The sequence below is a fragment of the Bombina bombina genome, chromosome 3 (genome assembly GCF_027579735.1).
Source record: "Bombina bombina isolate aBomBom1 chromosome 3, aBomBom1.pri, whole genome shotgun sequence".
Taxonomy (NCBI): Eukaryota; Metazoa; Chordata; class Amphibia; order Anura; family Bombinatoridae; genus Bombina; species Bombina bombina.
Genome location: NC_069501.1, coordinates 174,355,587 through 174,369,620, shown reverse-complemented (window position 1 = coordinate 174,369,620; position 14,034 = coordinate 174,355,587). Strand labels below are relative to the sequence as shown.

At 33.4% G+C, this 14,034-nt stretch overlaps 1 protein-coding gene and 2 long non-coding RNA genes across 4 annotated transcripts in view; all 3 read right to left on the bottom strand.

Moving 5' to 3' along the window:
- Nucleotides 1-689: 689 nt before the first annotated feature.
- On the bottom strand, nt 690-1,476 carry LOC128651538 (uncharacterized). The gene is made up of 2 exons (XR_008401115.1): nt 1,347-1,476; nt 690-1,222 (listed from the first exon to the last, which is right to left on the bottom strand). It is a non-coding gene; the product is annotated as an uncharacterized LOC128651538 (long non-coding RNA).
- Nucleotides 1,477-2,797: 1,321 nt separating this feature from the next.
- LOC128651536 (uncharacterized) lies at nt 2,798-4,284 on the bottom strand. Its single transcript, XR_008401114.1, has 6 exons — nt 4,198-4,284; nt 3,987-4,099; nt 3,512-3,621; nt 3,272-3,384; nt 3,040-3,146; nt 2,798-2,913 (listed from the first exon to the last, which is right to left on the bottom strand). It is a non-coding gene; the product is annotated as an uncharacterized LOC128651536 (long non-coding RNA).
- Nucleotides 4,285-4,472: 188 nt separating this feature from the next.
- LOC128653000 (zinc finger BED domain-containing protein 6-like) overlaps nt 4,473-14,034 on the bottom strand; it is a 78,927-nt gene continuing 69,365 nt past the window's right edge. For both annotated transcript variants that reach the window (XM_053706025.1, XM_053706026.1), the window contains one exon: nt 4,473-7,950. In XM_053706025.1, the coding sequence (XP_053562000.1) occupies nt 6,234-7,268 (1,035 nt within the window). In that variant the 5' untranslated portion in view covers nt 7,269-7,950 and the 3' untranslated portion in view covers nt 4,473-6,233. The remainder of the gene's footprint in view (nt 7,951-14,034) is intronic.

Sequence of the window (14,034 nt, the reverse complement as noted above, 5' to 3'; positions counted from 1 at the left end):
GCAGAATTTTGAATGCCTAGGGCTGCACAAAATCTAAATATGCCAATGCACATTGCATGTTGGTGTTAGAAGAACACTGTTGCCCATGAATAAATACAATGACCTTAAAGGGACACTGAACCAATTTTTTTTCTTTTGTGATTCAGATAGAGCATACAATTTTAAGCTACTTTCTAATTTACTTCTATTATCAAATGTTCTTCATTTTCTTGGTATCTTTATTTTAAATTACAACAATGTAAGTTTAGATGCCAGCCAATTTTTGGTGAACAACCTAGGTTGTTCTTGCCGATTGGTGGATAAATTCATCCACCAATTGAAAAGTGCTGTTCACAGGTATGAACCAAAAAAAAGTTTAGATACTTTATTTTCCAAAAAAAGATAGCAAGCGAACAAAGACAAATCAGAAATTGAATCACGAAAGAAAAAAATTGTGTTCAGTGTCCCTTTAACACTATCAAATTTCGAGTTGTGACTTAGAAATTTTGTACAGTACTTTAATAACAATAATAATATGCATCTTAATTTTTTTTCAATAATAAAGTTGTTTCATCAAAAAAGTTTATTTATTGTCTTTTTTTTCGAATAAAATAAGTGTTTTTATTTGTGTTAGCTATTTGATTTATTTATATGACCCTCATAGTTATCATAACTGAAATAATAGAGAAAATAAAGATATACAACTGGTCTTAGTATTTATATATTATTTTATTTTTAATAATCAATAAACACTTGAAAAATTCTCCACAATCCTCCCCACAACACCAATAATTGGCATGAATAATTATTTTTATATAGAGATGGAAGAATATTGTCAGCAGCAGCAGTAAGAAGCATTTTTCGACAAATACAGAAACTGATTTGTTTTCAGCTCAGTTCCATCAGCAGTCTGTAGATTGTAGTCCATAAACAAAGCATTTGTAATTGTTGCTCTGAAATTTGTAAATAAACAGTCAAACAAAGGCCAGATTTAGCAAATCTGAAAGGATCTTCCCGTTTCTAGCACAACTCCAGCAGTACAGAAATGAAGCATTTGTAGACTAGTTGGTGCTCCTTAATTTTGTAAATACACAGACAAACAAAGGTCAGACTTAGAAATCAGAAAGGATCCTGTTCTCAGCACAACTCCAGCAGTACAGAAATGAAGCACTTGTAGTCAGTGCTCCTCAATTTTTTAAATACACAGACAAACAAAGCCCAGACTTAGAAATCAGAAAGGATCCTGTATAATAAAGAACAACAGAGATTCATTAAGTAAACAGTACAAAAAAATAACACATGCAAACCTATGTAAAAGAAAGCCAATGCATTTAAGGGGTGCACAATACTAATAACTATATTATTACCTTTCAGAGATGGAAAATGCCTTTTAGAAAATTGTATCAACTCTCAGCAGCCGCAGCAGTTATAATTAAATACACAGTCAAATAAGGGCCGGCTTTAGAATTCTGAAAGGATCCTGTATAATAAAGAAAAACACAGAGTTTCATTAAGTAAACAGTACACAAAAATAAGACATGCAAACCTAGGTAAACGAAAGCCAATGCATTAAAGGGGGTGTGCAATACTAATAACTATATTATTACCTTTCAGAGATGGAAAATGCCTTTTATAAAATTGTACCAACTCTCAACCGCAGCAAAAGCAGCAATTATTAAATACACAGTCAAATAAGGGCCGACTTTAGAATTCTGAAAGGATCCTGTATAATAAAGAAAAACACAGAGTTTCATTAAGTAAACAGTACATAAAAATAAGACATGCAAACCTAGGTAAAAGAAAGACAATGCATTAAAGGGGTGTGCAATACTAATAACTATATTATTACCTTTCAGAGATGGAAAATGCCTTTTATAAAATTGTACCAACTCTCAGCAGCAGCAAAAGCAGCAATTATTAAATACACAGTCAAATAAGGGCCGGCTTTAGAATTCTGAAAGGATCCTGTATAATAAAGAAAAACACAGAGTTTCATTAAGTAAACAGTACACAAAAATAACACATGCAAACCTAGGTAAAAGAAAGCCAATGCATTAAAGTGGTATGCAATACTAATAACTATATTATTACCTTTCAGAGATGGAAAATGCCTTTTAGAAAATTGTACCAACTCTCAGCAGCAGCAAAAGCAGCAATTATTAAATACACAGTCAAATAAGGGCCGGCTTTAGAATTCTGAAAGGATCCTGTATAATAAAGAAAAACACAGAGTTTCATTAAGTAAACAGTACACAAAAATAACACATGTAAACCTAGGTAAAAGAAAGACAATTCATTAAAGGGGTGTGAAATACTAATAACTATATTATTACCTTTCAGAGATGGAAAATGCCTTTTAGAAAATTGTACCAACTCTCAGCAGCAGCAAAAGCAGCAATTATTAAATACACAGTCAAATAAGGGCCGGATTTAGAATTCTGAAAGGATCCTGTATAATAAAGAAAAACACAGAGTTTCATTAAGTAAACAGTACACAAAAAATAACACATGCAAACCTAGGTAAAAGAAAGACAATTCATTAAAGGGGTGTACAATACTAATAACTATATTATTACCTTTCAGAGATGGAAAATGCCTTTTAGAAAATTGTACCAACTCTCAGCAGCAGCAAAAGCAGCAATTATTAAATACACAGTCAAATAAGGGCCGGCTTTAGAATTCTGAAAGGATCCTGTATAATAAAGAAAAATACAGAGTTTCATTAAGTAAACAGTACACAAAAATATCACATGCAAACCTAGGTAAAAGAAAGCCAATGCATTAAAGGGGTGTGCGATACTAATAACTATATTATTACCTTTCAGAGATGGAAAATGCCTTTTAGAAATTTGTACCAACTCTCAGCAGCAGCAAAAGCAGCAATTATTAAATACACAGTCAAATAAGGGCCGGATTTAGAATTCTGAAAGGATCCTGTGTAATAAAGAAAAACAAAAAGATTCATTAAGTAGACAGTACACAAAAATAACACATGCAAAGCTATGTAAAAGAAAGCCAATGAATTAAAGGGGTGTACAATACTAATAACTATATTATTACCTTTCAGAGATGGAAAATGCCTTTAAGAAAATTGTACCAACTCCCAGCAGCAGCAGTTATTAAATACACAGTCAAATAAGGGTCGGCTTTAGAATTCTGAAAGGATACTGTATACAAAAGAAAAAAAAGAGATTCATTAAGTAAAGAGTACACAAAAATAACACATGCAAACCTATGTAAAAGAAAGCCTATGCATTAAAGGGGTGTGCAATACTAATAAGTATATTATTACCTTTCAGAGATGGAAAATGCCTTTCAGAAAATTGTACCAACACTCAGCAGCAGCAGCAGTTATTATTAAAAAAAACAGTCAAATGTGGGCCGGCTTTAGTATTCTGAAAGGATCTTGTATAATAAAGAAAAACACAGAGTTTCATTAAGCAAACAGTACACAAAAATAAAACATGCAAACCTATGTAAAAGAAAGCCAATGCATTAAAGTGGTATGCAATACTAATAACTATATTATTACCTTTCAGAGATGGAGAATTCCTTTTAGAAAATAGTACCAACTCGCAGTAGCAACAGCAGTTATTAAATACACAGTCAAATAAGGGCCGGCTTTAGAATTCTGAAAGGATCCTGTATAAAAAAGAAAAAAAAAAAAGAGATTCATTAAGTAAAGAGTAAACAAAAATAACATGCAAACCTAGGTAAAAGAAAGCCAATGCATTAAAGGGGTATGCAATAGTAATAACTATATTATTAGCTTTCAGAGATGGAAAATGCCTTTTAGTAAAATGAAACAACTCTCAGCAGCAGCAAAAGCAGCAATTATTAAATACACAGTCAAATAAGGGCCGGCTTTAGTATTCTGAAAGTATCCTGTATAATAAAGAAAAACACAGAGATTCATTAAGTAAACAGTACACAAAAATAACACATGCAAACCTATGTAAAAGAAAGCCAATGCATTAAAGGGGTATGCAATAATAATAACTATGTACCTTTCAGAGATGGAGAATGCCTTTTAGAAAATTTTACCAACTCGCAACAGCAGCAACTGCAGTTATTAAATACACAGTCAAATAAGAGACGGCTTTAGAATTCTGAAAGGATCCTGTATAAAAAATAAAAACAGAATAATTAAGTAAACAATACACAAAAATAACATAAAAAACTGAATTAAAGGGGTATGCAATACTAATAACTATATACCTTTCAGAGATGGAAAATTCCTTTGAGAAAATTGTACCAACTCTCAACAGCAACAGCAGTTATTAAATACACAGTCAAATAAGGGCCGGGCCCGGCATTAGAATTCTGAAAGGATCCTGTATAATATCAAAAAATAAAACAGGTTCTTTAAGTAAATAAAACAGTAGACAACAAATAATTTAAAAGTTAAATTAGCTTTATAACCACTTTCCTACGTTAGAGAGCTTGTGGAGCATTCAGCAGGAGAAGTCCTCTTCTTTAAAGAAACCCTTTGTTTTGCGCCATTTTTTAAAAATATTCGCAAGGTGGTGATGGTCGATTTTTCATGTTCTTTTTTTACAAAATAAATACTATAATTTGCAGAAATAGCAGCAGCAGTAGCAACATCAACTGTAGATTATGAATGCTGAATATCATATAACATTAAATTCTAGTAGTACAAGACACTGTTTATCTGATTCGAAATCCAGCAGCAGTAGCAGTAGGTAGCGGTAGGACAGCCGAGGAAGCAGTAAAAGGACATAAAAAATAAAAATTATCTTTTATAGTTTGATTTTTAAAAAATTATTTTTATATTTTATATCCTTTTAAAAAAAAAATTGGGTGAGGTTTACATATTTGTATCCACCGCAAACACAATTGGTCTTTGTTCTGAGGGATCATCGTCGTCTGTATCACTGCTGCCGGTAGTGTTTTGTCTGATAGCCTCCAACTGATGTTTTTCTGGTATCCAGTGTTGATTCATTTTGAGAAATGTTAAACAGTCAACATTTACACTAGATAGTCTATTTTGATGATTAGTCACAACACTACCAGCAACACTAAACACACGCTCTGACTGAACACTCGTTGGGGGACAACTTAAATATTGAAAGGCAATATGTGACAATTCAGGCCATAATATTTTTTTGGCTTTCCAGTAACTCAGTGGGTCAGAACGAGGCTCGATAAAAGTGTTATCCAACATATATGCAGTTACTATTTGCACTGAAGAACACTGATTGTCTTCATGTAATGTTGTATCTTGACCTGTAGCCATATTTACCAAAAAGACCCCACAATGAGTTAGTGGAATTACCGCCGCACACTGAATTGTCAGATATTGAGTCAGACTCAGAACTGTTACAATCTGGGAAAGAAGGCCGACCACTACCAGTGCAACTGCTGCTAGACTGATTTGTAGAGTTGTTTGAGTTTGCTCGCCGATTCATTTCAATTTCTTGCTTTACTTTGGAGATGAGTACTCCCTTGCATCTCTCAACCATATGTTCTTTTCCCTCAACAAAATTATACATCTGACCTTTAAAACGTGGGTCCAACAGAGTAGCAAGAATGTACTCAACTCTTTTTTTGATGGAGATGATCCTTGGATCTTTCAACAAACACAAAATTAATTTTCTTCCAAGCTGAGCAAGATCAAACAACTCTATATCATCATCATCTTCATCAGAATCAGATAGACAGTTATCTTGTACTTGATGCAAGGAACTCAGTCTAGTTTCAAGAAGCGAAATTAATGGAAGGACCTGACTAAGGCTTGCATCTTGTTCACTTACCATTAATGTTGCCTCTTTAAATGGCTGAAGAACCTTGCACTCATCACTCATAAGATGCCACTGTGCCAAAGTCAAATGGACACCATCTAATGTTTTTCTTAAAGTCATAAGGTATTCAATTATTGCCTTTCGTTGTTCATAAAGGCATTGAAGCATGTCAAACGTGCTATTCCATCGCGTAGAAACATCAATTATGAGTTGATGGCGTGGCAAATTATTATTTTCTTGTAATCTTAGTAACGAATTTTGGGCATGGTAGGAACGGTGGAAATGCGAGCATATCTTTCAAGAAGCATTCAACATGTCATGAATATGTGTTGAATCTGAAAGAAATTTATTAACAACCAAATGTAATATATGTGCAAAACAAGGCACATGTATCATTTGTCCATTCTTGAGTGCACAAACAATGTTAGAGCCATTGTCTGAAGACACAAAACCAACCGTGAGGCTGCATGGCAAAAACCAAAAATTTATTACTTAATTCAGCTTATCAAGAATATTAGCTGCATTGTGATTCTTTCGTTCAAAACTATTCATGCACAGTGTTGCATGCTTACGATAAGATATGCGTCGCATTGGCCTTGAGGAAACATACTCATTAGAGTCATTACTTACGGCAAATGATACCCAATGTGCAGTCACAGTCATATAGTCTGCACCCTGTGGACTTGTCCACATGTCAGTTGTAATATGAACTTTGTTACACTCTGACATTTCTAATTGTTTGCCAACATTTTGTAAAACAATTTTATGAATTTCTGGAACACCTTTTCGTGAAAAATAATGACGACTCGGGATTTGCCAACGGGGAACCACTGATTGTATTAATTCCCGAAAGCCTTGACCTTCAACAAATTTAAAAGGAAGCATATCGATTGCAAGCATTTTTGCAACTTTAAAATTAATTTGGCGAACACGTTCATGGTTTGGGGGATATTTCTGACCACTTTCAAAAGCAACTTGTAAAGTACTCTGTCGCTTAGACACTGCTGTACTCCCAGAACTTGGCACTAAATTTGATAAAAGTTGATTGCTGCTGCTGCATGAACTTCTACTGGTGTTATTAAAGCCATCATCATTGGCAGTAGGTGGTAGCATAACATTAGTATTTCTTTCTGTGGATAAAGCAAGATTTTTATTTAAATATCTGTCCCATATCACTTTATGTCTACTATTCATATGAGACCGCAAGGAAGTGGTTCCCAAATTACTTCCTGCTTTTCCTCGACTTATTTTTTTATTACATATTTTACATGTTGCTTTACTTTGATCTAGTTTATCGACAGAATAAAAATTCCAAACTACACTACCACCTACTGCACTACTACGTGACCTGGGAGTCGTAATGGATGATGATGATGGAATTTCCATTACAGCAGCGCCAGCTGCTCTTATTTCACAAGTTGCAACTTGTGGTGGTGTAGCATCTAGTGGTTCAATTGTTTGAATTTTTCTTTGTTTGGCCCCGTTGGCAGCATTAGAATGAATTCTATCTGACTGTGACTGCAACATTGGTGACTCTTTGGATGGAATAGCACGTTTGAGATGCTTTTGGAACAGTGGATACGTAGAAGTGATGGTGCAAGGTGGATTTGGTTCCTCAATGGTACTGAATCATCAGAATCACAATGGAGATTTGGAGTATACAGAGATCCTTCAGATATACAATCTTCAAATTCCAATTCAGAATTATTTTCATTTTCTACAGAGATGCTGCTACTGCTGCTGCTATTCCTTCCGGAAGTTTCCATAGTTATTTCAAGATCAACTCCATTATCACCTGCTGGTTCTCTGGGTAATTCATTAATAGAAGTGGATTTTTCAAATGCTGCTTCCTGCAAGCACTGCTGCTCTGCATGTTCAGATCCAATTGGGGGATTTTTTTTTCTTCAAAAATGCATGAATTGCCATTCTTTGACGACCACTGCGTGTGGTTCCGGACACTTTGGTCTCTTTAACTACTTCAACTGCATCATTATTGGTCTCCATTTGCTTTTGCTGCTGTTGACTGCTGCTGCTGGAAGCTGAAATCATTCTTCTTGCAACTTTTTTTGGCATCTTGGTAGATTCCAATTAAAGAGGACACTGCTTTAATTTTATTGAATAATAAAATTTGATGAGTGACAAAATGCTATTGCACGTCTGTGTCGTTATTTCTTGCTGCTACTGCTGCTGCTGTATAAATCTTCTCATTCTATAATTAACAATGATTTAACTTAGGATAAAACACATACATATACACCCAAATAATACATATATATATATATATAATACATATAACATTACGTATATGTCTAGTATGCAAACCAAAGTTAATAGAAATGTATTACATTTTTGTATAGTCTACTGACTATGTGATTTTGAATGTTCTTTATTGACAAAGCAGAGTAGAACTATATAGTTGTTAAAACTTGTAGTGTAGTATACGTGAGTGTGTGTGTATGTATGTGAGTGAGTGTGTGTGTGTATGAGTGTGTGTGTGGTTGTATGAGTCTGTGTATGAGACTGTGTGTGTATGAGAGAGTGTGTGTATGAGAGTATGTGTGTATGGGATTGTGTGTGTATGAGAGTGCGTGTATGCGAGAGTATGTGTGTGCATGAGATTCTGTGTGTGTGTGTGTGGTTGTATCAGTGTTTGTGTATTAGAGTGTGTGTGTGTGTAAGAGTGTGTGTGTATGAGAGTATGTATGTATGAGTGTGTCTGAAAGTGTGTGTGTATGAGAGTGTGTGTATGAGATTGTGTGTGTGTGTGTGTATGAGAATGTGTGTGTATGACTGTGTGTGCGTGTGTACGTGTACTTATGCAATTTTAATAAATACATTACAAGCGTGGAGGGGTCTCATTTCAAACATTTAGCCAAATGGGAGACCAACTGTCTTAGACTTTGATAACTAAGATAAAAAATTTGAATTCTAATTTTAATTAGAAATAAAACCATCTTATCTATTATAGTTAGTAATGGAATGGTGTTAAAATTCGAATTTTAACACTTCTAGTAGTAACTATAATAGCTAAGATGTGTTAATTTCGAATTAAAATTCGAATTTTAACACCACTAGTAACCATTATAGATAAGATGTGCTAATTTGGAATTAAAATTCGAATTCGAATTTTAAATCTTTGCTATTGTTTTAAATTCGAAATTAACATAATGATACATACAATTCGAAAATAAAACAATAACTATAATAAAGATGTAAAATTCGAATTCGAAATGAACATATGTATTATAGTTAATAGTGCTGTTAAAATTCGAATTTTAATTTGAAATCAACACCTCTATCATTTAATAGTTATACTATGTGATGGCGTTGTTGGTTTCGAATTAAAATTCGAATATATTAACACTACTTGTAACTATAATAGATAAGCTGTGCTAATTTCGAATTAAAATTCGAATTTTACATCTTTGCAATAGTTTTAAATTCAAAATTAACATAATGTTACATACAATTCGAAAATAAAATAATAAGTATAATAAATATGTAAAATTCGAATTCGAAATGAATATATGTATTATAGTTAATAATGCTGTTAAAATTCGAATTTTAATTCGAAATCAACACCTCTATCATTTAATAGTTATACTATGTGATGGAGGTGTTGGTTTCGAATTAAAATTCGAATATTAACAGTACTTGTAACTATAATAGATAAGATGTGCTAATTTCGAATTAAAATTCGAATTTGAATTTTACATCTTTGCAATAGTTTTAAATTCAAAATTAACATAATGTTGCATACAATTCGAAAATAAAACAATAACTATAATAAATATGTAAAATTTGAATTCGAAATGAACATATGTATTATAGTTAATAGTGTTGTTAAAATTCGAATTTTAATTCGAAATCAACACCGCTATCATTTAATAGTTATAGAAAGTGATGGAAGTGTTGATTTCGAATTAAAATTCGAATATTAACACTACTTGTAACTATAATAGATAAGATGTACTAATTTCGAATTAAAATTCGAATTCGATTTTTACATCTTTAATATAGTTTTAAATTTGAAATTAACACTGTAATACATACAATTCGAAACTAAAACAATAACTATAACAAAGATGTAAAATTCGAATTCGAAATGAACATATCTATTATAGTTAATAGTGCTGTTAAAATTCGAATTTTAATTCGAAATCAACACCTCTATCATTTAATTGTTAGATTAAGTGATGGAGGTAATGGTTTCAAATTAAAATTCGAATTTTAACAGCACAAGTAACTATAATAGATAAGATGGGTTAATTTCGAATTAAAATTCGAATTCGAATTTTACACCATTGTTATTGTTTTAAATTCGAAATTAACACAATACATACAATTCGAAAATAAAACATAACTATAACAAATATGTAAAATTCGAATTCGAAATGAACATATCTATTATAGTTAATAGTGGAGTTAAATTTCGATTTTTAATTCGAAATCAACACATCTATCACTTAATAGTTAGATTAAGGGATGGAAGTGTTGGTTTCGAATTAAAAATCGAATTTTAACAGCACTAGTAGCTATAATAGATAAGATGTGTTAATTTCGAATAAAATTTTGAATTTTACATCTTTGCTATAGTTTTAAATTAGAAAATAATACAATAATACATACAATTCGAAAATAAAACAATAACTATAACAAATATGTAAAATTCGAAATTATCATATCTATTATAGTTAAAGGACCAGTCAACACTGTAGATTTGCATAATCAACAAATGCATGATAAGAAGACAATGCAATAGCACTTAGTCTGAACTTCAAATGAGTACTAGATTTTTGTTAAATAAATTGCAAAGTTATGTCTATTTCCACTCCCCCTGTATCATGTGACAGTCATCAGCCAATCACAAATGCATATACGTATATGCTGTGAATTCTTGCACATGCTCAGTAGGAGTTGGTGACTCAAAAAGTGTAAATATAAAAAGATTGTGCACATTTTTTTAATGGAAGTAAATTGGAAAGTTGTTTAAAATTGCATGCTGTATCTGAATAATGAAGTTTAATTTTGACTTGAGTGTCCCTTTAATAGTTGTGTTAAAATTCGAATTTTAATTCGAAATCAAGACCTCTATCACTTTATATAGTCATATAAAGTGATATGTGTTGATTTCTATTTTAAATTCGAATTTTAACACCTTTAGTAATTAATAATAGAGAAGATAGTTCATTTAGAATTAAAATTCGAATTTTACATCTTTAATAGTTAATAATTCGAAATTAACACAATAATAACTGAAATTCGAAATTAAAAAAATTAAACACATCTATCACTTCATATAACTACTATATTGGCCTTAAATTCGAAATGAGCTCCATAATAACTATAAAAGATATAAAATTCGAAAATAACACCATCATAACTTTATTAAAGGGACATGAAACCCACATTTTTTTCTTTCATGATTCAGAAAGAGCATGTGATTTTAAACAACTTTCTAATTACTTCTATTATCTAATTTACTTCATTCTCTTGATATCCTTTGCTCAAAAGTATATCTAGATAGCATATGTAGCTGCTGATTGGTTGCTGCACATAGATGCTTTGTGTGATTGGTTCACCCATGTGCATTACTATATCTTCAAAAAAAGATATCTAAAGAATGAAGCAAATTAGCTAATAGAAGGAAATTGGAATGTTGTTTAAAACTTAATGACCTAGATTTGGAGTTTGGCGTTAGCCGTGAAAACCAGCGTTAGAGGCTCCTAACGCTGGTTTTAGGCTACCGCCGGTATTTGGAGTCACTCAAAATAGGGTCTAACGCTCACTTTTCAGCCGCGACTTTTCCATACCGCAGATCCCCTTACGTCAATTGCGTATCCTATCTTTTCAATGGGATCTTTCTAACTCCGGTATTTAGAGTCGTTTCTGAAGTGAGCGTTAGACATCTAACGACAAAACTCCAGCCGCAGGAAAAAAGTCAGTAGTTAAGAGCTTTCTGGGCTAACGCCGGTTTATAAAGCTCTTAACTACTGTACTCTAAAGTACACTAGCACCCATAAACTACCTATGTACCCCTAAACCAAGGTCCCCCCACATCGCCGACACTCGAATAATTTTTTAACCCCTAATCTGCCGACCACCACCTACGTTATCCTTATGTACCCCTAATCTGCTGCCCCTAACACCGCCAATCCCCGTATTATATTTATTAACCCCTAACCTGCCCCCCACAATGTCGCCTCCACCTACCTACACTTATTAAACCCTAATCTGCCGACCGCAAAGCGCCGCCACCTACGTTATCCTTATGTACCCCTAATCTGCTGCCCCTAACACCGCCGACCCCTATATTATATTTATTAACCCCTAATCTGCCCCCCTCAACGTCGCCTCCACCTGCCTACACTTATTAACCCCTAATCTGCCGACCGGACCTGAGTGCTACTATAATATAGTTATTAACCCCTAATCCGCCTCACTAACCCTATAATAAATAGTATTAACCCCTAATCTGCCCTCCCTAACATCGCCGACACCTAACTTCAATTATTAACTCCTAATCTGCCGACCGGAGCTCACCGCTATTCTAATAAATGTATTAACCCCTAAAGCTAAGTCTAACCCTAACACTAACACCCCCCTAAATTAAATATAATTTAAATCTAACGAAATTAATTAACTCTTATTAAATAAATTATTCCTATTTAAAGGTAAATACTTACCTGTAAACTAAATCCTAATATAGCTACAATATAAATTATAATTATATTATAGCTATTTTAGGATTTATATTTATTTTACAGGTAACTTTGTATTTATTTTAACCAGGTACAATAGCTATTAAATAGTTAAGAACTATTTAATAGCTAAAATAGTTAAAATAATAACAAATTTACCTGTAAAAGAAATCCTAACCTAAGTTACAATTAAACCTAACACTAGACTATCAATAAATTAATTAAATAAACTACCTACAATTACCTACAATTAACCTAACACTACACTATCAATAAATTAATTAAATACAATTGCTACAAATAAATACAATTAAATAAACTAGCTAAAGTACAAAAAATAAAAAAGAACTAAGTTACAAAAAATAAAAAAATATTTACAAACATAAGAAAAATATTACAACAATTTTAAACTAATTACACCTACTCTAAGCCCCCTAATAAAATAACAAAGCCCCCCAAAATAAAAAAATGCCCTACCCTATTCTAAATTACTAAAGTTCAAAGCTCTTTTACCTTACCAGCCCTGAACAGGGCCCTTTGCGGGGCATGCCCCAAGAAATACTGCTCTTTTGCCTGTAAAAAAAAACATACAATACCCAAGCCCCCCAACATTACAACCCACCACCCACATACCCCTTATCTAACCCAAACCCCCCTTAAATAAACCTAACACTAAGCCCCTGAAGATCATCCTACCTTGTCTTCACCTCACCGGGTATCACACCGATCCGTCCAGAAGAGCTCCTCCGATGTCCTGATCCAAGCCCAAGCGGGGGGCTGAAGAGGTCCATGATCCGGCTGAAGTCTTCATCCAAGCGGGGCAGAAGAGGTCTTCCATCCGATTGAAGTCTTCATCCAAGCGGCATCCATCCGGAGCGAAGCGGCAGCATCCTGAAGACCTCCACCGCGGAACATCCATCCTGGCCGACGACTGAACGACGAATGACGGTTCCTTTAAATGACGTCATCCAAGATGGCGTCCCTCGAATTCCGATTGGCTGATAGGATTCTATCAGCCAATCGGAATTAAGGTAGGAATATTCTGATTGACTGATGGAATCAGCCAATCAGAATCAAGTTCAATCCGATTGGCTGATCCGATCAGCCCATCAGATTGAGCTCGCATTCTATTGGCTTTTCCGATCAGCCAATAGAATGCAAGCTCAATCTGATTGGCTGATCGGATCAGCCAATCGGATTGAACTTGATTCTGATTGGCTGATTCCATCAGCCAATCAGAATATTCCTACCTTAATTCTGATTGGCTGATAGAATCCTATCAATTCTGATTGGCTGATAGAATCCTATATTTCTTGGGGCATGCCCCGCAAAGGGCCCTGTTCAGGGCTGGTAAGGTAAAAGAGCTTTGAACTTTAGTAATTTAGAATAGGGTAGGGCATTTTTTTTATTTTGGGGGGCTTTGTTATTTTATTAGGGGGCTTAGAGTAGGTGTAATTAGTTTAAAATTGTTGTAATATTTTTCTTATGTTTGTAAATATTTTTTTATTTTTTGTAACTTAGTTCTTTTTTATTTTTTGTACTTTAGCTAGTTTATTTAATTGTATTTATTTGTAGCAATTGTATTTAATTAA